This window comes from Pomacea canaliculata, linkage group LG5, assembly GCF_003073045.1.
Source record: "Pomacea canaliculata isolate SZHN2017 linkage group LG5, ASM307304v1, whole genome shotgun sequence".
Taxonomy (NCBI): domain Eukaryota; kingdom Metazoa; phylum Mollusca; class Gastropoda; order Architaenioglossa; family Ampullariidae; genus Pomacea; species Pomacea canaliculata.
Window position 1 is genome coordinate 12,383,941 of NC_037594.1, and position 24,045 is coordinate 12,407,985.

Consider the following 24,045-nt stretch of genomic DNA (forward strand, 5'->3'; position numbering starts at 1 on the left):
ACAATCTAATTATCTTACTTTAAAAAACTGACATCCTCCCTCTAGCTCACCTTTCTCCCTACAGCAAATGATGATGTTAAGATAGCATCAGCGGGTGAGGACTTTCTGCAACTAAAGTACCGGCCAAAGCTCAGTGCTTGAGTGAGCTACAGATGATGACAGACTGACCCATCGCCTGGGGTTCACGTGGAGAGGACGATGTGCGCCACCAAGTGTATGAGCTTAGAGACAGGACCATGGACATTGGCCGCAAAGTAAACATCATGCCGTATCGGTCGAGGCTAGGATCAAAAACTACCGACAGTCTCCAGGATAGGGATAGCAAAAAAAAAAAAATGCTATTGGAACCAAAACAGATATAAAACTGAGAAGAAATATCCATTGGTACCTGAAACGTCCACACATTTCATCAGTGTGGCAAAGTGAAACAACTCATATATGAACTAGAATGGCGCCGGTGGGATATTTTGGAAATGGCGGAAGTCAGATGACCAGGATTTGGGGAACAGCAGTTGACATGCTCCAAACTCCATGCACGAAGACAACGAAGAGGTGTTTCACCAACATATAGACAAGGTTATAACGACAGGATCAAACAAAGACATCTTCGTTGTACTCAATGACTGGAACGACAAGGTCGCCTACCAGCCAAAGGTATCACTGTTGATAACTATATACAGTCTTGGTAAAGAAACTACAGATGCCTCAGACTCCTAAAGTGTGTGCAAACCCATCAACTCTCCTCAGCCAATGCCCTACATCTCCACAAGATATCGAGGACACTTGACCAAAGATACCTTGGCATTCGCCAGATGGATGGGTCCATAACCAAATCGACCATCCTGCAGCCTAGACGCTTCAACTTCAGCATCAACAAGGCCAAAACGAGTCCATAGCCAGGGGCTGACACCGGCACCGACCTCGACCTTGTCTAAACGAGCGTTAAGTTCAAACTGAAGATGAAGTGCCCTTCGACATCTCCCGAACTCTTTTTGACTTGGAGAAGCTGAAAGACCCAAACGTTGCAGAAATTTTCAAGGCGAAAATTGGATGTTAATTCGCCACATTAAACTTTGCTGACGGTGACCCAGACACTCTTGCTGGAGACTTCAAAGAAGTTCTAAGATGTTTAATAAAGTGCTAGCAACAGAGCTGGCTGGTTTCTGGCCAGGTAGTTGAGAATTTATTGATAAACATCTTTAGCATCAGCGGGACCTACTTCAAAACTGCAGAGATTTTTTTTAAAAAAAAAGGCTTTTAATAGAATCTGGCACGTGAGGCTACGGCTTATGATGCAAAGAGCACAGAATTGCCGAATAATCAAAATGGCAGCTTTCTTTCACACCTCAGCAGGCGTCCGTCAAGGGTTCTGTGCTGTTCGTCTTTTTAGAAAACATAATACTTGAAACTCTCCACGACCATCATACTTCCATTTCCACCGGTGGAAGGGAGACTTGCAACCTATGCTTTGGAGACGACATCAGATAGATAGCAGGCAATAACAGAAAGCTGCAAGACCTTACCAACAGACTAACAGTTTGAATACATTATGGAATGGAAACAAGGACTATAAACAGTAATGCCATGGTCACGCAAACAGTGAAGCAGATATCTACGGAGTACAACTCGAAGAGGTAAACAGCTAGAGGTACATGGGAGCCGCCCTTTCCAACGACGGCAGCGCCACAAAAAGGAACACGACGACAACAGAGCAATGGCTTGCCTGGACAGGATCTGGAGCAGCCATAACATCATGTTTACTACGAAGTAGTACAAGTCCTTCGTAGTACAGATCCTGCTTTGTGGATATGAAACCTGGACTGGAGAGGGGAACACAGGTATTTTCACAGCAACTGCCGGAGGTGGCTGCTCTTGATCTCATACACGAGCATAATGACTTTGTATGAAACACAGGACACCGGGAACCTCTACTGGTCTGACCACGTGACCCGTTACGATGCTCTGTCGAAGACTGTCCTTCAAGGTAGCTTGAAGGGAGGTCGATGCCGCGATGACCAGAGGAGGAACTGGCTTACGAACGCCAAAAACTGTCGTCCTGTGCGGGATCTCATTACCACCCACGACAGGAGTAGCGGGCCTTATCAGCTGCTGTCTACCCGTATCTCTTCCCCACCCCGTTCCCGAATACAAAAGACGACCGGTGCCAGTTAAGGGACAAATGAATGAACTAAATGTGTTGAATGTTGAGTATGTATGCCTGCCCTTGTGAGCGAAGAAAAATTTCTGTCCTGGGTATCCTCGACAGACAATAAAGTTTGTTTTGATTTTGATTTTTGATTTGAACTTCTGCCGGTTAGTAGAGCCCACTTTCTAGTTTTACTAAAACTGAGCTAGTCACTGTCATCACCATTCGTCAATTAATAATCAACCCTACATTCCCATCATTTTTTCACACGAAAAAAAAAGATAATATTATGACTGGTCATGGGAGCGGAGCATCTGTAATTATTTTTATCAATGTAGCATCTACAGCTTCAACAGCTGTCAAACCTGTCTCTCCCGTTCACAGCCTGCATGTTCACTGGATAACAATCTATCGGACGCCAGGAGTCGCATTTCATCCCTCGGCCCCGGTGAAATGTTTTTATAAGATAGCGTGACCTACAAGTGCGGAGTCCAGAAACAAGGTTACCGCAGGAGGGTGGGGAGAGAAATGCTCATGGCCGACCCTCCCCACCACCGCTAAACGTGTTCACAGCCGCTTGTTTACGGCGGAGCTCGCAGCCACAAAACCGTTGTGGCCTACGCGCGAGAGATAGGTTGCTCCCATTGTATCCGCTAATGTATGCAAAATCACTTCTCACCAGCGTCTCCTCCGTGCTGCAAGCACATCCGTAGGTGTAAAAACCACAACAGCAGCAATACATTTCACAATTTCGGCAAGTCTTTAAAAAAAAAAAAAAAATCCGAATAAAAGTACATTTCATCCACGACTTCCTTGGTAGCGACTACAACATTAAGAAGTTAAAAATTAAAATAATACAGTAAAAATAATAACAATAACTGTCGTGTTTAAAAATAAAGGTGGTGTATAAAGGTAACAGCAAAGCCATATGTCGTGATGTACCGTCCATGTTTGGTGTAGCTGGCAGTCGGGTAGACCCCGTGAATCGCGGTTGTTGTTGTTGTTGTTGTTGTTGTTGTTGTTTTTCAAAATGATTGTGAACGGAATGTAAAAGACAGGACCATCCATATAAAGTAACAACTCCCAAGGCAGAGGAATGTGTGTGACTACAGGTTGTTGATACCTTTTACAGTTCTCCACTACCAGAGTGCATTTTAATTTCATTGACAACGTTTCCTATGCTGCCATGATGGTAACGGATGATTAGTAAGCTCGTCAGACCGTTTGCAATACAATCTGGCTTCAAAGAACCTAATTTTTCCTAATGATTGGGTAAAGCTCGGTGCGAGGTATTGTTTTCCAAAATCTGAATGATTTCTCCCTTTTGATTTCTCGAGATAAATACATGTACCTACAAATATCATCATGCACAGTAAGAGGTCAACTACACAGAGGTCAGCATAGCACGTGAATATGTAAACACCGTTAATGCCCTCAGCCGGTAAGAGGACTGGGAACATTTAGTGATCAGTCGTATCATAGTGTCACGATTTTTCTGTGAATGATGTTTGTAAGCCTGTCTCGATACCTAAAGGATCTTGCTGTGAGCTGTAACCCAATCATTAGAAAAAAAACCAAACTGCATCCCACTTCTTTAATTTCGCTAATCTTTATGGCACAAACCTGTTACATTCGCACTGTTTAAACGCATCCCCGAAATCCAAATGTCATCTAATCAGTGTCATATGACCTACCCATTACCCTAACCCTAGGATTAAGATTATAGTTTTGAAGAGTTATCGGAGGTAAAGGTTAACCCCTAACCTTTTAGTTGGGGTGATGTGTTAGAGACCTCACTTTTCTTGGGGCCAGCTTTTACTTGAGAACGGTGCCTATCTCGTTTTCCTCGCTGTCTTGCCTTCCCCAACCCTCTAAGCAGTCAGGTACCCATTATCGGAGACACTGTCAGGTGACTGGGAAAAGCAGACGACGCAAGGCCCTACCACTTGCAGTGCTCCACTGACCCCTGACCTGCCACGTGCGGTTGCGACTACATGGATATAACTGACTTGTTCCATCTTTCGAAGGAACTCCAACAAAATCCATTCGCTGCTAACATCCTCCCCACTTCTCCCACGGATGCGAACCGACCGCCTGTGGAACATCAGCAGGCAGGACATTTTCATACTCGCCAATATGGCAATGCAAGGACGGTAACCCACCTTTATGTGAGTTACTGCCGTTTGTCAGACTAGAGGTCGGAGAGACCTACAGCCGTAAAGAAGAGTTGGAGGGAGATGGCAAGATAGATAAAATGCAATGGTGGTGCACGGGCTGGTATGTGGGCGGCGACTGCCTTCCTGGGTCAGGCCGACCCGAGACTTGCCATGTCGTCCTCGTGCGCCCCAGGTTCATCCTGTGAGAACTGCTCGCCAACAGAACTCACAACACCACAGCCTTTTAGCATGGACGAAGGTGCGTTCAAAAGCATGTTTCGTGCAATGCCTCGACAATGAAGGCAGCAATATAAATGGCAGCGATAAATGACTAAATGTGATGTGCGAGGTAATGTGGTGCACGTGGTGGCGAACCAGTGCTGGATAAAGCTTAATTCTCGAGCGCACGCGCGCGCACACACACACTATCTTTTCTGTCTTCGCTTCCCTCCATCTCTCGTTAAAATGAGCAAAGGGAAGCCGGTGCAACCATTCCCGTACTCACGTGCAGAGGAGCAATAAAACTGAAAGCTCGTGACAGGTTTGAGTTTGTGCACAGCAGTAATAAAACTGAAATTTTGCGACAAACTTCAGTCTGTCTCTCGTGCGGCCCTCACAAACGCAGTTATACTCCGACTCGCCGGCAAAAATAAGAGTACTTCACCTCCCAATCCTCCTTCTCTTCATCTAGAAGTCCTGTACCTCCACTGGCTTTCGGCAGTATCAGACGTTGGGAGTCGTTGGCCTCCAGTCTGCATACTTCCCAGCACAGTAATAATCATGGACACCTGAAGATACTTTGCCGAGCATCATCCCTTAGGTCAAGCGGGGGGAAGCTAACAGTAAGATTCTTTCAAAACCTAAATATGCACAGAATCTTTTTATATTCACATTTTATTTCTATTGTCTGCAGTTCACAAAGAGAGAAATGGCATGTCGTAATTTTCAACCTACGTGGGCTTGCACAACAGAACCACGATGCACCTACTGCCTTCTGGCACCAGAGCTCGCGGAATGGAACTGGTGTGTATGTCGGCGTAGTCGCTAGGCATTAATGGCAAAATAACTAATTTTACACTTCTGCACTCCATTTATCTCGTTCTCTCCCCCTCCATCTTTTCTCTCTCACACACTCACACTCCAGAGCCAAAGTCGTGAAGTTACTTGTGTACACGGATACAAATAATTAAGACACTATCTCACCTCTCTTATTGACTGGAACATTAAAATGTTGCCCTCTTTCTATGCACGGTGATGTTTGAAAGTATGCATTTCCAGAACGGAAGAGTTTGGGAAATAAGATCTTTAACTGAGCCTTACACAGTCGTTAGAGAAAAAAAAAGTGCACCTCACTAAATCTTTAAGTCCTTAGGCGTGATCTGAAGATTAGACAACAGGTTTCATGGCCCATAATCCCCTGAATCGTATATTACACACTTCTTTAGATGCTTGGCCACGAGGACAATATTTGTCTTCTCTGTTGTTTAGCGCATCATAAAAATGTCCAGAGACTGGATTTGGGCGTCGTGAAGCCAGGTTTTGTATCATTCGGTTGGTGTGAAAACATACTTTGTACCACTCGGTGGTGTAAAACACACCAAAGGTCTCTTGGCTTGCCGACCTGAGCCTTTAAATTCAGTAGCTCCTCATAGTCATGCGGTGTGTTAAAGGCTTACCCAAGTCACACAAAAATTCGAGCTGCAAAATGCTGGTGAGTTAACAAAATACAGCTCTAAGGTTTTAATCTCACAGAGAAAAGCACAAAATGACCAAAATTTTAACAACTTATGTCACTGAAATCCACTGTCAATGAGACAATTTCAAAGTTGAGGTACTAGTAAGGTGTTGTCCAATGACAGACAGCAAGTGTGTTGTCTAGTCGGCAAGCCTACTACTTGTCAGGTGAAAACTGCGATAGTCAAAGGTGTATACCCTGCGAACGGAGTGAGTTATTATTATTATTCCGATTTACGAATCAATGTTGAATGCACGACAGATTAAGTGTCTTTCTCAGCATGATTTATGTCACGCAATATGGAATCATTTGCATGTATGATAGATTATCTGTGGAGTATGAAAAGACTTAGAGGTTTAGAGGGAGAATATTTTTTTTTTTTAGTGACTAAGCAGAAGATGCAAGATGTTACATTCCAAAACCTTCGTGTCTTCCCTATTCCACTCTCGAAACAGATATGCAAAGAACGAATTCAACAACGCAGATGTCAGGATTGTGTATGGATATGTTTAAAGAGCTGAGACCACATGTTCATCTGTCTACAAACATGATCACACGTTTGGCCTCATTGTGTGAGTGATGTTCGTAGGCGTGTATATCGAGAACTGAAAGTGGCATTTTTGGAAAAAAGTCCCTTGCACAGAACTTTTCCCAATCATTAGAAAAAATATGCACACCAGTCAAAATATAAAATATCTTTATCAGTCCTTTTCAGGAAATTTTGTCTGCCAACGGTAACATGAGAACACCCCTTTACACAAGACAGCTATAAAAAGACCATTTAACTGACTATGTCAAAGTCATTTACGCTGTCACTTACTGTTTCACCCAAATATTACAAATATATACACATTAATATAGCCACTCGCGGCTCTATGCTCCTCAAGGGAGCGACAAGGAAGAAACTAAACTAATAAAACCACTCAAAATAGGAAAACAAAGAGACGAGCATAACATCAGTTCAAACGTATAAGTCGAACTTCCGTAATTCGAAATTCCCCCTAACTCCAATTTTACACATCAAGTGGTTGGTTTCCCATTAAAGTAAATGCATATTCAACTTCAGTAGCTCGAAGCCTACCAAAAACTTCCACAACTCGAATAATTTTAAGCCGGTCGGCAGCTTGAAACCATTTGAAAATACGTGAAAGTGTAAAATGGTGTACTCCTCCACCATCGACCCTGAGCTCCCATAATTTCCTTTCTGCATAAGAAACACTTGTGCAATAGGATGCCGGAGTGTCTTTAAAATAATGAAAAGAAATGGACATTTGGTTATCACTAAACGCCCTTAACTCCAACTTTCCGTAAGTCGATTTTCTTCATCGGTCCCTTGAAGCTTCGAATTACAGAAGTTGGACTACGGCAAGTGGTCTGGCCATCTACATCTAGATGTGTGCTCTATCGATGAGTCGAATGCATGTCTGGATTGAGGAAGAGGTATAAACAAGTGCAGATAATGCGAGGTTCTAGCTCTAAGAACTCTAAACCTATCACTTCTATGCGTGCGATGTCAAGTTCCTGTTGGAGTGTGTGTGAGTCATTGGATAACACTTTTCAGTCAGTATCTATAGCGACAGAAACATGAGTTCAGTTTGTTTCGATCTGCTAATTTTTGTAGAACACAAAGAGGCTTATTCATCCAGATTTTGAGAAACAGTATCTTACACTGTCTGTCGTTAGAAACGAACATAAACCACGAACCTCTAGTGTCTTTGTCAGTGGGGCTTACCTCCGGCTAATCTGTGCACATCGTGGATCATGAGTAGAATGTTAAGCAGTATGAAAGGCGGTTAATTACTCTCTACATTCAACGCCCACAGGTTGCTTTCATTTCTTTCTTTCTGCTTGGACACAGGATGTGTGGGAAGACCGTCGGCACCTTGTTTACCTGGTCTCTGTCTCTCCCACCCAACCACCCCGAGCCCCACCTGAACCCTTCCTCTCCGTTGCACCAACAAACAGGTTTTCTTCGCGGGAAGGACACCGACTGAAGTCATTTAGTTCAGCCTTACACACGCTATTTAAAACAGACTGCATGGTTTCTTGTTCTTTTGAATTTTCTGTCGTCTTCGTACTTGGCCACAAAATGTGGTAAACAACGCGCAAAGCACAAGCCCAGTATAGCTTACTGTCGTATGCAGGTAAACAAGGCAGCAACAAACAGCTTATGCAGATATTTGTTTTCAAATGTTGGTCTCTAACATGGAGGCCTGCATCAATGGAGTGTCGAGATTGCCAAACGTTAGTCTTCTGTACAGTTCGATCATGGATGTGTATGGGTGGACTGCTGTCTGTCTGCCAAGACCAACGCTTAGTCTCTTGCGAAGTGATCCACTGTTAGTTTCGGCGAGCCCAAACAAAGAATGTGAATAAACCGGAAGCTGTCTTGTATCATGCCTCGTTTTAGTAGTTAATCTGATATGTGAATAAACCGGAAGCTTTCTTGTCTCATGCCTCGTTTTCGCAGTTAACTGGAAAAAAATCGTCTGCCAGCTGTCCAGGGATTTTAGTTCGTGGTTCGATGAGTCACTCTAGAAGGTGTTCATTGGCGATGAAAGGACGGTTGATGCCGCCATCGCACAATCCCTAATGACGCACTCACACTTTGCTGGTGACATGGCGCACAGCCAGCCAGCCAACATGCTCACTGTTCATGATGCGCATCTCCGCTCTCGACCTAAAAAGACCGTTACTCCTCGCCTTTCTCACAAAAAAAAAAAAAAGAAAAGAAAGAAAATCCAATGTTCTTCCCTTCGGCGAAAATCTCTTGATACATCAGCTCGTGTTTTCAAAAAGCGAAGAGTTATTTCCATTTGCAACAGTTATCCTCCTTTACGACTTCCTCAGCTTTTTATTTTTTTAAAGGGATTCTCGGGTTGAAGCCTGCGTGCTTGCCGCCAGGCAAACTCTGTTCCCGCAACTCCAAAAATGTTTTTGGTTAAAAAAAAGTACATAACACAAATTAAGAATATCATTATGTCTCGTTTGACAGTTCGGGGAACAGCTCAGTTCTAATCCTGCACATCGTGAGCAATCCGAGTTAATCTTTAGCGTATTTAGTTTTGCCTTCCCACTATTTTTTTTAAATTAAGTTTTGGAACAATTTAATCTAAACGGTTCTTTTTTCTTTTTTAAACAGCTGTAGCCTTGGAACATTGTATAATATGCTCAATATTCTGATCGCAAAGCTAATTATACATCTGAAATCTAGGACACATTTTTTTCTGCCAACCAATACAATAAACGGTGGATAACTAAGAGAGCTTCCCATAATTCTGACTAAAGTGATTCTCCTTTCTAGTAAAGGTGTTCCCCGCCTGCATTTTTGCCTTCAACTTTAAAGGACAACACGAGTACAACATCATCTGAGCGTTGAAGAGAACATTCAGCAACAGCACATTGTGTCCTGGTTCTTTTCTCTTACCAAGGATGCCATCTTTCCTCATGGAACTCAGCTCATGAAGACAATGCTATTTTAAGAAATACTATCCTTTCGTTAATTTCCATTTTCTCAACAAATCCAGGTGTGATTAAGAAAAAAAAAAACATTTCTCGTATCTCTTCATCATCAAATACGAACGGCATACGTTTTTAAGATACTTTATGCCAGCGATTTTTGCTGAGCGCTCGAGTTGTCCTTTAAGATTCTTAACCGCTGCGAATCCGACGACCAGCGCTGTGGCAATGACATCTGCAGTTAAATCGAATGAATACACACACAAAGACAAGAGATAACACAAAACAGCAACCACAGTTTAAGAAAAGATACTGCCCATTCAAGGAATTTAGAGGAAACAAAAAATTAAATTAAAAAAGGAACAAAGAATTAAAAAAGGTTTAAAAAAAAGACAGCCAGCCAAAGAGAAATGCAGAAAGAAAGAAGAATGGAAAAGGTAAGAAGGAAAAAAAGGAAAGATGGAACGAACAAATAAGAAAGGGAATGAAAGTAAATAAGGACAAAAATGAAAGAAAGATGAAAGAAAGAAAAAGAAGTGAGAGAAAGAAGGAACGAATGGAAAAAGAACGAAGAAAATCAATGAATGAGAGAATGAAAGAAAAAAGAAAAGGAGACGAGGGTTGGTAGACAGGAAAAAATATAGAAGAAAAAAAGACTGCAGAAAGGAAGAAAACAGGGGGGGGGGCAGGAAGAAAAGGGGAAAGAAAAATGGAATAAAAAAAAACGAAAGGAAGGAATAATGAATGAAAGGATGAAGAATTGAAAAGAAGAAAGGAAAGAAAAGAAGGCACGAAGGAAGTAAGCCTGCAGGCCCACAGGGCTATCGTGATGGCAATCAAGAGGGATCGGAAGAGCACCGGAAGCCTGGGAGTGTACAGTAATGAATGCGGTATTCGCCATCTAAGTCGACTTCCATATCCGAGGCCCTGCGGGTGGTGCAGCCTGCAGAACTTGAACATGTGTGAGATCCTCAATGCTTCAATTTGCAAACAGTTGGAGGTGAGCGCCAGGTCTCATGCTCCCCCACCTTATAAGGTGTTTCCTTTTATCTTCTCTGTCTTCTCTTGATCACACCCTATTTCTGATAGCCTCTGTGTACTCCGCTTGAGCAGCGAACTCGTATTCTAAGAGAAAAGTCAGCAAAAGTAAGGCTTTGAGCTGTGACAGAATAGATATATTAACGGACTGGGTTTTATTTTTAACCGTAATGGTCACTTAAGTAGTTCTCTGGATTATAGCAGTGCTCTAGCACGAAAGACAGAGAAATCCATCTTCCGTAATATAATCTAGTGAAGAAGATTATATATGACAGGAACTGTGGTGTGGAATTTCCAGCCTTAGTTTTTTTTTTTAATTAATCGACCAAGCTGGAAGCAACTACTGATTACATCTTTCCTCTCGGCCTTATTTACAATGTCATGACACTTTACAAGGAATCACACACACAAACACACAAACGTAACATGCAATGACCTGCGTTCAGCTTTCTTCTTAATTGTAACACGCTGTACAACTTTTTTGTTTATTACAATACTCTGTGTTTCTACCCTCTCCTTTCTCTCTCTGTCCCTTCTGTAACAATGTAGACAAGTGGATGAGAAAGGAACCGTTACATGGAATGCTGAAGACTTATTTCGGACATGCCCCGTCTTGCTGACTACAGCTGTACAAAGTTTATGAGCTAAGAACTGAACGAATGAATGCCGACCCCTTGCATACTTGTAACATTGCGCAGAGCAAAGTTTTAATGTAGTGTGTGAGCGGAGCTCACCGCCTTCTGCGTGACCACGTGCTCAATGAATGAGACCACGTGACCGACCTTCAAGAATTCAAGTGTGCTATATGTAAAGCTACTTCTTTCTAGTTCCCACAAGGTTTAAAATAACCACAATCAAATCCGGTCAACTTAGAAAGGTATTTAAGTGCTTGTCATTAAACTCAGCCTTGGGCAGACAAGGACTAATCTGAATATCTAGTACCACCTCTTCCGCCACAAATGGCAATCACTTTGCATCCAACTGAATGCCCCAAAGTACATCAACGCCGCTAAATACGTGAACATGTCCCACCCAACGCACTCCCCCATACCCACAAAAAAAAACTACCCGGCCTTGCTCAATTTAGTGCAATCCCCCACCCCATTTCTCTACTTGTGCTTCAGGGGGTAGGTGGGGAGACTGTCACGTGGGCTATTTTCGATTGTGGCATGAGATTAACACTGAATTCGTTGCAAGCTGCCACTTTGTTCGGTCTTTGTTACACCGGCGTTTGAAGTTATCGGCTTCAAGCAAAAGGCCCCCACATCCATCAGATAAGCTATCTCCTATAATGTCACGTGAGAAGTGTTAAAAAATTCACCTATACCAGCTTTCTTTCGCAATTTTTTGATGAACGAAGGTCGCAGTGGTGTAGTAGTCAAACGCCCTTTGTTGTTAATACCAGACTGGTTAAGCCCTGGGTATATCCTATGATCTCGGGGCATCTGCACTTCTGTCTGAATGCGCCACTTTTTCCACACAGCTGGCTGTCGGAGGATTTCTCCGGTTACTCCTCATCTTTCATCTCCCCTCGCCCCCTCTAAAGTGTGATCTCACCTCTAAGAGGGAGAAGTTGTCAAGCAACTAAGCCAACCAATCAGTTCATAAAGAGCTGGAGCCCAATGAGGGGGTCTTCGCCACCGACTTCATTCCGAAGGACACACGAGGGTACGACGGAAACGTCAGAGGAAAGCGATATTCCGATCAAACCCTCGTCACGCCATCCCGAAGGACACGGCTCACAGCCAGCGAGAACTTCAGAAGCTGTTGCTGTTCTCTCACACACACATCCCATCTGCGGACAGGCAAATAGTTGGCCTGGACTCGAGTCGATAGGGTATAGAGACCCATAGCGAGGTTCAGGAACGAGAGTAGGTCAGGACGGAAGTGATGGTGGGGTGTGGACTCCATGGCCAAGCGTAACGGGAACAGGTGTTTTCAAAGACAGCAGCTCCAACGAGGTCGGACTTTCCAGACCGCTAAACCTAGCCACTTCATCGGCAACTACTATATAACATAGGTTCACGGTGATTCCCGTGGACTCTCGTGAGCTTTAGTAACCGAGATGTTGCTGAACACATGACAGCAGCTCAAACAGCGGCCCGTCACCAGCCTGGCGGGAGGCACAGGTGCAAAATATGTCAGTGTCACACGTCGTTGATTCACATCTCGTCTCCACCACATACAATTTACACTCGGTTGCTGACAGGGTACATCGCCATTTAAATCATCACCACAATATACAATTTCTCCTCAACAAATCTCGAGTGCTGGTTGATAATCTTAGGGAGACTTTCTTCGTTTCAGCGAAGTTTACCGGCAACCCCGCTTCTTGTTTGTGTGGTGTGATCCAACATCCTGAGCAGGCATGAAACTCTATACTTGTCAGCTCCACCGAAGAAGACAGCCGTGTCATCGTTATCGGTGAACCCTTTATCTCTCATCCGGGGATTTAGGGACAGAAAGGAAGTTCGATCGATGCCTGTGGTGATGAATGGTCTTGCCTTATGAAAAAAAAAAATTAAGTAGTAGAGCTTGAATACTTCTCAGTTACAGCAAGTCTCACTCCTAATTGACAGGAATTTTAGTCTCACCTACAACTGGAAGACAGCAACCGTCGAGCTCTAAAATTCATTTTGTCTTTAAAGGCTCCTCAATGCACATTTGTGTGTCACCCAATCGCTTTCGCTGATTTACACAAAAAAAAAAAAAAAAATGAAAGAAAGAACGAAAATTAAAGTCAGCCATCTTTATAACCACCGTCATCGTCATTACCCACATGACAGATAATGGGCTTTTTTCCCGCGACCGGCAGACTGTCCCCAAACGTGTGTTTTACTTCCCCTTAAGGAGACATTCACTAAATCCCACATGTTTATTGTTCTCAGGCAAAGGTCATTCAATAAGTTGGTGAAAGGATATTGGAAAGAGTGTCGCCGGATATGATGTCATGGCTTCCCTTCTGGCTCCCCACTCGAAGGGGTGAAAGGCATATGCCTATACTACTGTCTCATCAAACATCGACAATGTGATGACTTGACGGACAGATGTGGCAACGATACACACGTAAAGACTACGACTACATACGGCGTGGTTCGGTTTAATGACTCGTAGCCACAGGGATTATTTACAAGAAAGTCTTGTATTACAACGCATAACATAGGGAAGGTATTATGTGTGTTGGGAGATAATGAAAAAATATATAAATGGAAACTAAATCAACATTCTGTCGCAACCGTCAGGCTAAGTCACACTATATAAAACCGGCTTAAAATATTTTACTAACAAACGCAAAACTGAAAATAATAAATAGGAGAAAAAAAGGAAACTACGTACAGAATAAAAATGTCGTTAAAAAGAAACCCTATCCTTGGATTGGATGTCTGGGTGCGTGCAGGAGAATACCAGGTTGCCAGTGGTCTACTGGCAAAGCCACGCTACACTAAACATGAAGGAGGACGGGAGTATCGCCGCACCCAAACTGTGTTGTATTCACACTAGATGTTCGAAACCTAATTCAACAGAACTAGCCACACAAACGTAGGCCATAAAAATGTCATTACGGTTGGCTGACTATCCGAAACAGTTCACATACCACAGACTGCACCGACACCATTAGTCGGCTCTCAAGAAAGAAAAAAAAAAGAAAAGAGAAAGACATGTGATCACGACTCGCCAAGGGTATCTAGCACAACTCTCAAATACACGGGTGGACATGAGCACCAGGCAGATACCCGATCCACCCAGCCTGCTTTTCACAGCAGCTTCCCATGCGTCGTGGTTGGCGTGAAGAAAACGCTGAAGATGTCTAGAATCTTCCTCACAATTCAAACCCCATCTTTCTCCAATTGCAGGCTTTTCCATTAAAATATCCCGACATGTGAAGTCCCAACTAAAGTCGACAGTATTTGGGCTGAGGCCGCCATCAAAGTCAGCGAAAAGGCAAGATAAGAGGCACATCCCTTACCCAAATATTTTTATTAGTTTAAACTGTGCATGCACACGTTAGCAAACACAGGAGGCCGCGGCAAGTGGTGATTTACACACACACACGCAGGGGCTGTGCAGCAGCTTGCACGCCGTCAGACATCGGGAGCACGTGACGAGCCCACAGCGAGGCTCGGGGAGCAGAGGGGGAGGGGTAGAAGGTCAGTCGGGTTCGATTATGCTCACGTCTTGCCAAACCCATCTAGGAAACCTCCCAATTACACGGATGCACGCAATCAACATGCAAAAGGCACGATTCAACCCAACTGGTTTATGGGATGGAGCGGGTTAACCAAAGATCGAGTGCGATGCAACTTTTTTTCTAACGACTCGGCTCACTGTAAGATCTGGATGAATACCCTCCACGCCTTTCTGTTGTCAAGATACAAACGTACAAACATCACTATGCACAGAAATAAGACAAAAACACAGACGTCACGATCATCATTTTAGAAATAAATATATAAATTTTGTCTCTTAATTGCATTTAGCTTGAGGCCGATCACATGGAAACAGAACCGAAGACGGTTCGCGCATTCTTTGGTTGGAAAAGTGAAGTGGCCAGTGTGGCTACTGGCGGTGTGGCGAACGTGCAATCTTCAGCGGTACACTTGCTTGCCTGTAGCAGGCACAGGGAAGCATCATCTGCTGCTCTGGAATAACACACGGGACACGAGAAACTCTCAAGACACATTCGCCTCTCATCAGTAGAACATACGGAGGTCAAGTGAAGTAAGCCGCACGAAGAGAAAGGGGGATCAAAACCGTCGGAGGAAGGAGGGGATGTGATGACACATGACCACATAACAGGATTTTGAAGCAACCGATTTCTTTTTTTAATATAATACTGCTCTCTAGGGCACACATAAAAATCAGAATGACAGGAGGCTCAGATTGGTTAAGTCTGCCGATACAGACACCGAAGCTTCGCCATTTAATCTGCTGAACCTGCTGGATGGGGGTAAGGGGGAATGATCGGATAAAGTGGTTAAATGATATCTGGTTGCTGGGATATAAAATTTCGCTTGTCACACTCGGGATCTGTCCCATTTTACTACTGAGCCGCAGTTGCACGTGGGCGACAAGCTAAAGTGGAAAAGTGTTTGCATCAGCAGAGCTGTTCATGTCCGACCGTGTATGTGGAGGGAAGAAAGAATCCTTTCACTTGCTCTGCTGCTGTTGGATGCATGCATGCGTGGGCACACACACGCGCACAAAGCGGGATAAGATTGACAAGCCTACAAGGAGGAGAGGACGACAAAGGCCCAGGGACAATGTCTTGCTCCTATGTTACCGCCGCAGCTTTGCAGGCCAGCAAGGATATAGTGCAACCTTTGCGCACTGAATGTAGGTTAGAGGGGGAATCTCGCCGCCAAATCATGGCAGCACCGCTGGCAGACGTCCTGACTGCAAGTCATTAGGCGACTCTCAGTCTGATACAATCCACGCACGCACGCAGGCGCCAAGTCTGATCGTTGAACAATGCGAGCTCCACGCCGGCACTTGTTCCTGGATTTTTACCCATCCCCCTGCCCCCCTACCCAATACCTGGCTCGCAGTGACTCGCATTCCCACCCCTCTCTTCAACCCTCCGATGCGCGGTTCCTAATCCCACCCCACTTCAATGTCAGCAAAGCCTTTTAATATCAAGGCGTCTTTTTGTTCCACAGGGTCAGAGTGGATTCCTTTGCCTTCAAGAGCATGGACGAATTAATTTTTCACGATCACATCGTGGCAAATACTGGATGTGAAAGATCAAGATCTGATTAGCATCGCAAAGTACTTCCTGACCAGAGCATGCAATACGGCTGGCGGCCCCCTCCTCTCCCACCAGGATGTTTTATACGACAAAGGCAGCGAGACATCGGCACAGACGATGGCACTGCTCCCTCTGGACTCCGCCATCATGTCGGGCTTATTGATCTCACAGCAGCTTGACTGTGGAAATCATGCCAATTATAGCCCGAGATGCAAGAAATCGTACTTAAAGCTGTAAGAAACTGCGCGGCATTCATGTATGCCACTGATTCATCCTGTCTGAAGTCTGGATGTCATACAGGCATCCCCCAGTATTATCACATCAACATCCATTGCCGCCGCCGCCAAGTTGTTTTCAGTCGTTGCAAGTGGGGTTGCCAAAGTCTGCACCACGAATAGAAACAGCATGTTTACCGGTAAAGATGACATTCCTAAGTCATAATAAGTTCACGGCAAAGGTCAGTGCCGACTTTTTCAAGTGTAAGCAGCAAAACAGCTGGCCGTGTCTGTGCCAACATCGCAGCCCTCCTTCGCGGAGGTGTGCTCTGCGAGATTTCAGGCAGGAATGAGCGAACATCACAGGAAGCAGAATGGGCAGCACATTTGTGTGTGTGTTTTTTTAATATATTGGTCGATGATCCTGCAAATAAATCAGCACGAACAAACGACACGCAGCGATTCCTTGTGGAGGGGGTGGTAGGGAGGTTGTGACAAGGAAGTTGTCAGAGCCTGGATAAAGGTTATTGGCTATTACTGCTTCAAGGTGTTTCATGTCAGGTTTGACCATTAATAAACTTTAAAAGGCGACCTGCCACTCGGTCATCCTGTGAAAAATAATTTTACGTAAATCTGGTCTCCTCTTCCTTATGGTTTCCTATGGTAAAAACAGGTGGAAGGGGGAGGGAAAGGGAGGAAGGGAGGGGAGGGCGAGTAAATAAGTTTCTTCAACCAATCTGCTATAACCACCATAGAATGAAAAATAAGACTGGTCTTTCGTGTATACTAGACGGCGCTTGGTGTCAACAGCACATAGTCCGGCATGTAGACCATAGGTTTGGTCTTTAAGCTGCTTACTACTCACGCCTCTGTGCTCTCCGCGCCCATTATTCGGGATTGTTTGATCTGACCGGTTTTTGCCAGTCGCTTCATAAAATGATACCATAAAACTATGCATTTTCAATCATGGACCTCCGATGCGACCGAAGTCAGCGAGTAAAAGACATTGATTACTTTTCCATTCCGCAGATTAAAACTTTCTGTCCCACGGTACATCCCAATAACCACCGGACAATGTCTGCCCAGCTGTATTTTCAGTCCAAGGAGACGTGGTGGGCAACAGCCATGACACTCTCCCATGCGATAAACTTCATACGGTGTCGTGTTCCAGCTTCGTGCACTATAGAGAACCGCCTCTTCCGATTGTATCATGAATGTGACAGTTTTTTCCCGACCATTTTTTAGTTTGGAGGAAACGTAAAACCGGAAAGTCTGGCTTACCCGCGCTAGGACCGAAGTAACACTAGGTTCAGATGACACCGATGGCGACACATAAATATATATATGGAAATGCTTATCGTCGTCTCACACTTCTTTGAACCCACGTGTGCTGTGTTACAAGCTTTGGTTCTCGACGAAATGTAGCGACTGGTGATTACTGATAAGTCTAGCTTTACTGTCTTGAATCCTCACCCTAATGCACCACGCCAGATGCTCTTTGCATCCATTTCGATTCCTTATCCTTGAACTATTAACCATTCGACCGCATATTTACACGAAGGCTTTGTGCATTCTTACTTCTATTAGTGTAGTTATTTTTAGAATATTAGCTCGCTCCTCAGTTTTCCTCATTTTAGCTCCTCTCCCCTTGCTGATCTTTTAAATTTGTTTTTCCTTCCCCTTCAACTCGTCCCCCACCCTAATTAGTTTTTCCCCACACGTACGTGCTTCACCGCATTTGTAACTCTGTCTGCCCCCAAATGTATCCATGTTGTTTTTAAACCACCCAAAAAACAAAAAAAAAAAACAAACCCCAGAAAACAAACAAACAAATTGAGAGAATCCCACAACAGCCAAACGATAACTTCATCACACTGGGTGCGCATCATCCATGACATCACTGACTCACCTTGCCCTCCTCGGCCTCCGTGCTGTCGATGAGTGAGTACGACGACTCGCTGTGCCAGTCTTCTGACACTGAAGCCATCGCATGAGCATGTGCGAGCTGCACAACCCTGTGAAGTTGTGGTGCTTCGGTGAACTCGGCTTCCTGCAAGCAACACCGACAAAAGACGTGTGTGACATGGCTCCTACCACACAACTTTTCTTTCTCTAAGCTTGCCGTATCAAAAGCAAATGAGATCTTCCCATAAGACTAAAATATGATAAAAGCAGGACCATTTGAAACGGTCATGTATCCCTTAGGCTATTGTCGCAAATGTGGAAATGGACTGGAAACCTTCCATCGTCTACTGTCATTGCTTAAATCCCTTTACGCTGTAATAAAAGACAAAAGGGTGGACGCTGTAATAAATCATTCAGTCTTACGATCGCACAAAATTGTGAAGACGACCTCAAGGAGTTACTTTGCATCAGAGCTCGAGCTATATTTACTGTTACATATCATCGTAAATATGGCGGTGGAGAGTGTAGAAAACTTGGAAACCCCAGTCACTATTTTACATTAAGGTGAGAAAGTCAATACTATTTTGTCTCAGGAAACCGAGTCACTTCTTCTTTTCGCTCATTTTGTCACACTTCGAGGCCACTCTTGAGTTGAAAGAGTCTTCTGCAGTGTCCACTGCCCCGGAAAGGGTCGGACTTCCGCCCTCAATACTACTGAGCCGCTAAGGGAGGCAATCTAGTCGCTAAAGAAATTCTAACGATCAAATTCGACATATAAACAGTCCAAGTCTAGACTGCCTTTTCTGTACATTGTAAATCAAAATATATTTGATAGATAACAAGGAAAATGAATTTTTTTCTGTCCACATTTCATCACTATTGGAGTCTGATAAGCCACATCTAACTGTTCACTACATGCAACCCTCGGTTGTTCTTCCTTTATTATTTGCATCAGTCGCCAAGATGTTAAAGTTGTAACGAAAGTTCCAATTAAAAAGAAAAACTGACTTGCTTGTGGGTGAAACATTGATAATAAAGAGCCAATCTCAAATAATCGTAAAGAGGACATGAAGATCACATGGTCATGTCAATCACTCCGTGGTATAAACTCGATTCAAAAGAAATGGTAGATTAAACGTTGACAACAAAATGATCGTTTGAAAAGTTCCCGGCAGAAATCAACCCAGACGACCCTGGGTAGCTAGTACAACTTTTACCGGACTGCTTGCACACACAGACAAAGAATACTGAATACAGGAACGTTACCTTTCAATTAATCTGATCCAAGAAAATATTTTTAAAAATGTTAAAAAGGGAGGAAGTTTGCGAATTAACATTGACCACAAAGTAGGCATCTTTCAAGAAAAACATCTTTATGTTCGCCGCATTTCCGCTTTTTCGACATTTTAAGCTCCGGTGGCCTGCGGTCTTCGCTCGAATGTCTTTAATTACCTTGACACCCAGACGCAACTCATCAACAGGTGAGCAGACAAGATTACCAAGGTGTTGCTATTGTGCAACGGTTATCATCGATCAGAATGTGGAATTATGCAAGTGCAGGAAGTGAGTTAAGCGAATATGCACGTGCGCTGCACATCATGGCATAGAAGCTCTTGAAGTATTTTCTGTGACTAGCCACTGACATTTCCGGGATGAGCAGGCAAGGTGGGCGTGACATCATCGCCTAATGTCTTTAGAACCCTTACAGGAAAGGTGGTTCTTCCAATACCTCGAAGGTAACGGGGCTTTTAGGGTTTCGATGAAGAACAGACAGAGCAACAGAGAAAGAAAAGCCGCCACCATACCCCGAAAAAAAAAAGAGATTTAATGACTGCCTTTTCATCCTCTTGAAAATATTTTTAGTAAACATAATGAGAACAATAAATCATGAGCGAACACAAAGGGAGGGATGCTAATGGCTGCCGTCGCGAGAAATATTTAATGGAACTGAAACGATGCTGATAGACATTGAATAACAACCGTTTCAGTTTCGTTATCAGCCGATAAGCCAAAGTATGTAGAAGTACATCTGATCACGTGGTCCGCGTCTGCTTCGCATTAGCAAACAACTAGTTCAAGAGGATGGCTCGAGGTTAATTAACAGTTGCTCCCTGTACATGTGGGGAAATATGCCTCCATTACTGTAGAGAAACTAAGATAACCCCGCGTTCTTACCTATTTTAATACTGCTCTGTTTTACTGACTTGCACGATTAAAAAAAAATTGTTCAACGTTGATTTTAGATAGTTTTTTAAAGTTGTTGTGAACTTCAATTTTCATACATATTTTGATTTCTTTATTCATCAATCTGATTAGGTATTGCAAATGCACAGCAAGCATACTAGCAGACTGAAACTGCAATATACAAGCGATTATTATTATTGACGTGTATGCATTTGTGTTCGGACAATTGTTACAGCAATATCACATAGGTCGATTTTTCCCCCTTTTGCACTAACGACTGATACCTGCGTCTACCCAAAAAAAAAAAAAGGCGAGAGATTTATCTTGCAGGGCAATGAAACTTGAAGATCGACCGAGTTATTTTTGTCACGTCGAGGACTGGGTGTATCTGAATGCTGTATTGATGTTGAATTAAAAAGGGTAAACAAACCTTGGCTCGTGCAATATGAAAGGGACTGTTAACCTTAAGAAAACTGCAGCTTGGAGAACTTCACCCCACACAAGAAAGGAAATGGAAAACAAAAACAAAGCCAAAATGCAAATGGCTACCAACGGCTACATGTTCCTTTCATTGAAATGCATACTGGCATTTGAAAGAAAAAATAATCAACGAATTTTATCAACCTTTTTATTCAGTAAAGCAAATTTACGTAATATAAAGGTTTGTACGAACTTATTTAAAAGTCTAATGGGATGCAGTTTTGTTATAATTACTGGGAAAAACCTATTTCCTTAGAGCAAGCGATGTATTTCCTTACACTTCAGTAAACAGCTTTCTTCTGTTCTCGAAATACGCGCCAACAAAAAGGATGATGCACAAAAACAGATCAGCTCCAGAAAGGTTAGCTTGTATAAAGATACTTTAATGTTGTGAACAATTCAGTCAATGAAAAGAAAACCCCGGGATTTTATATATGTAAATTAGGCGAACTTGTGTACAAACATGACATCAAGAGTTTGACTTCTTTCTGTGAATAGAGGTGTTTATCTCAGGAAAGGAAAGGGGAAAGGGTATTTACCCAGTGTTTGGGAAATAATAACTTTCTCTGAGCTTTACCCAAGCATTAAGAAAATAAACTGCATCCTACCAGACCTTTAAAAACATTTTAAAAATTGCAAGCGAAGTGTATACAACAGAAATAACATTACCTTATGACATCGGCTACTTTCTGTTAAAGAAAATGTCCAGCACGTTAAAAGGTGGAAATTCTCGCCAAAGCTTACAGTAACTCTTCAGTAAGTGCTGGATGGAACAGTCCATTCCTTGTCGACAGACAGGTGAGCAAGAAACAGTTTCCCGCAGAAAATGAAGTTCTTGTGCTGCTTGTTTTTCCTCCTATCGATTTAGAATCAAATACAGACAAGAAGCTAGCTGAAACTTTCTTTGGGAAAAAAGCCACATCGGCAGCAATAAAAAAGAAAAAAGGGATTACTACGACTGCTCCTGTGACATCAATAAATTATGAAAGCGTTTCGAGAACAAGGAAGAAGGTTTTTCAAGTTGGCTAGTGAAAGATGACAGGTGATCTTTAAGCCTGCTCAACGGAGCTTTACTACAGTTCTCTCTCTTTCTTGTTATTGTTTCTTATATTTGTTTTCTCAAAAGGAGCAAACAAACAAATAAAATTGATGTTTTAAGTTGACAGGTCGCTATGTAACAGTAGTAGTCTCTGCTGTCTAAAGAACTACATGTAGCTTCCTGAGCCGTGAAATTCTCGAAAGTGCCATATCCTTGTCAAACCAGACTACATATAATGGACAGGACACAGCCACTGTCTGATTTAGTGTTTCGGTGACCTCTCTGGAAGAAATGGGTCTACCTGTTTTTAGCATCAATCGTCGACGAACACATGACTACATGGTAGGCTAGTCTACGTTGTCAGGGGCACCAGAGATGTCACATTTTCTGATGCTGTCGTGACAGGAGGTAGCTTACCCCAGACCTGGAAACTGTCCTTCCCATGGTCGTGCTAACGTTTCGCTGCTTTGACTCGCAGAGCGGAAGCCACGTGAGCAAACGTTCGCTTTAGGAGGCAAACGCCTTGGTTGAGAAACAAATATGGCAGCAGAGCCTTTAACACGCACATCACTGTAGTCAGTAAAAAAAAAAAAACCCAACCCTTTTTAGTCACCTTCGCAACACAACTCGTTTTGTTTGGGTTTTGGTTTTGAGTCATGCGCAATGTTGGTCACAACAGTTTTTACCAGACTGGTCACCTCAACCTCGGCTCCACTGCTACAGTATGTGCCACAAACTTCCGATCAACTCTTGGCATTGCTACAGACGCTATGAAGGAGCAGCCGTTGGGTAGGCTGGTGATGGGTGGGAGAGGGGGAGACATGTGGGGGTGAGGCATGGATGGGGGAGAGACAAGCCTATAGAAAGGAGGAGTCACCGTAACACCCCCTGACGCGTCGCACAAAGCTATTAATCACGAGGTTGCCGAATGAATGCCGCCATAAAACGCACCCCCTCTCCATTGCTTCTTTAGCATAACGGCCTCACTCTACGTCTCAAGATTCCCTCCCCCAACCCCCATCCCTACTCCCACCTTCCACTCTCTCCCTCACTCTCACGGTATACGATGCAACCCTCCACCATTCCCCCTCTATCCCAACACCCCTTTAATCGAACACATTACGTGATAAGCAAGCAGAAGTCCGAACAAACATTGACACAGCATCGCACGTGCAAATACCCTGCAGGTCTTCCTGGTCGAACGGGGACGCATCATAATCAACTGACCACCGAGGGATCCACGCCGCGAGGCGTCAGATGAGCAAGGTAAATAAATGAGCCCCACGCGCCTTCCTGCTGACACAGCGGCATCAGTCGCTACCTGCTGACGTTGCGGAACGCCGTTACCGACTAAAAAACTCAAAGGTGGTGAAAGCTGTTTCTACAGATTTTGAAAAGGTTACGTAACTCTCCTGACGAAAAATAAACATGCCTTTTTTTTCTTTCAAACACACGCGTCTGCTACAGCTCTTTTCAACTGTCGCTGAATTCTGATGGTTGGGGGTAAAAAGCTGCAGAAGTTGAGTAAGCATATTCCTAAAGATTTCCTTGCCTTGTAGCCGTGGAAACCTAAACAATGACAGCAAGCTTCCGACATAACAAGGCGGTGTAGTAAGATTATTTCTTTTTATTTACTTTGCTTGTGTCCGATACTCTTTTAGCTCTGTTTTATATAGAGCTCAAACAAAACCTTATGAAGAATTTAACATCTTACATTTCAAAACTGTTTTAATTCAACTTTAGAAAATTCAGATACTAACAGAACACTGTGTCTATGCATGCACGCGTGTGGGTGTGTCTGCGCGGGCGCGGAAGTGAGACAAGACCCAACGACACGTTAAAAAGTAAGGAAGCGAATAAGTGAAGTTTGAGAGGAAAGAGCTAGAGAAGAAAAAAGAGGAAGAAAAATTCGAACATCGTTTGTATTCATTACTCGTACGTT

The 24,045-nt window shown here is 43.6% G+C and overlaps 1 protein-coding gene across 3 annotated transcripts in view; it reads right to left on the reverse strand.

Annotated features, from left to right (window-relative positions):
• The window catches only part of LOC112564607 (nuclear hormone receptor HR96-like), a 67,936-nt gene that overhangs the window by 37,281 nt on the left and 6,610 nt on the right, over positions 1-24,045 (reverse strand). For 2 of the 3 annotated variants that reach the window (XM_025239535.1, XM_025239537.1), the window contains exon 2: positions 18,405-18,545. The exons of the other annotated variant lie outside the window; for it this stretch is intronic. In XM_025239535.1, the coding sequence (XP_025095320.1) occupies positions 18,405-18,545 (141 nt within the window). The remainder of the gene's footprint in view (positions 1-18,404; positions 18,546-24,045) is intronic. 3 annotated transcript variants of the gene reach the window in all.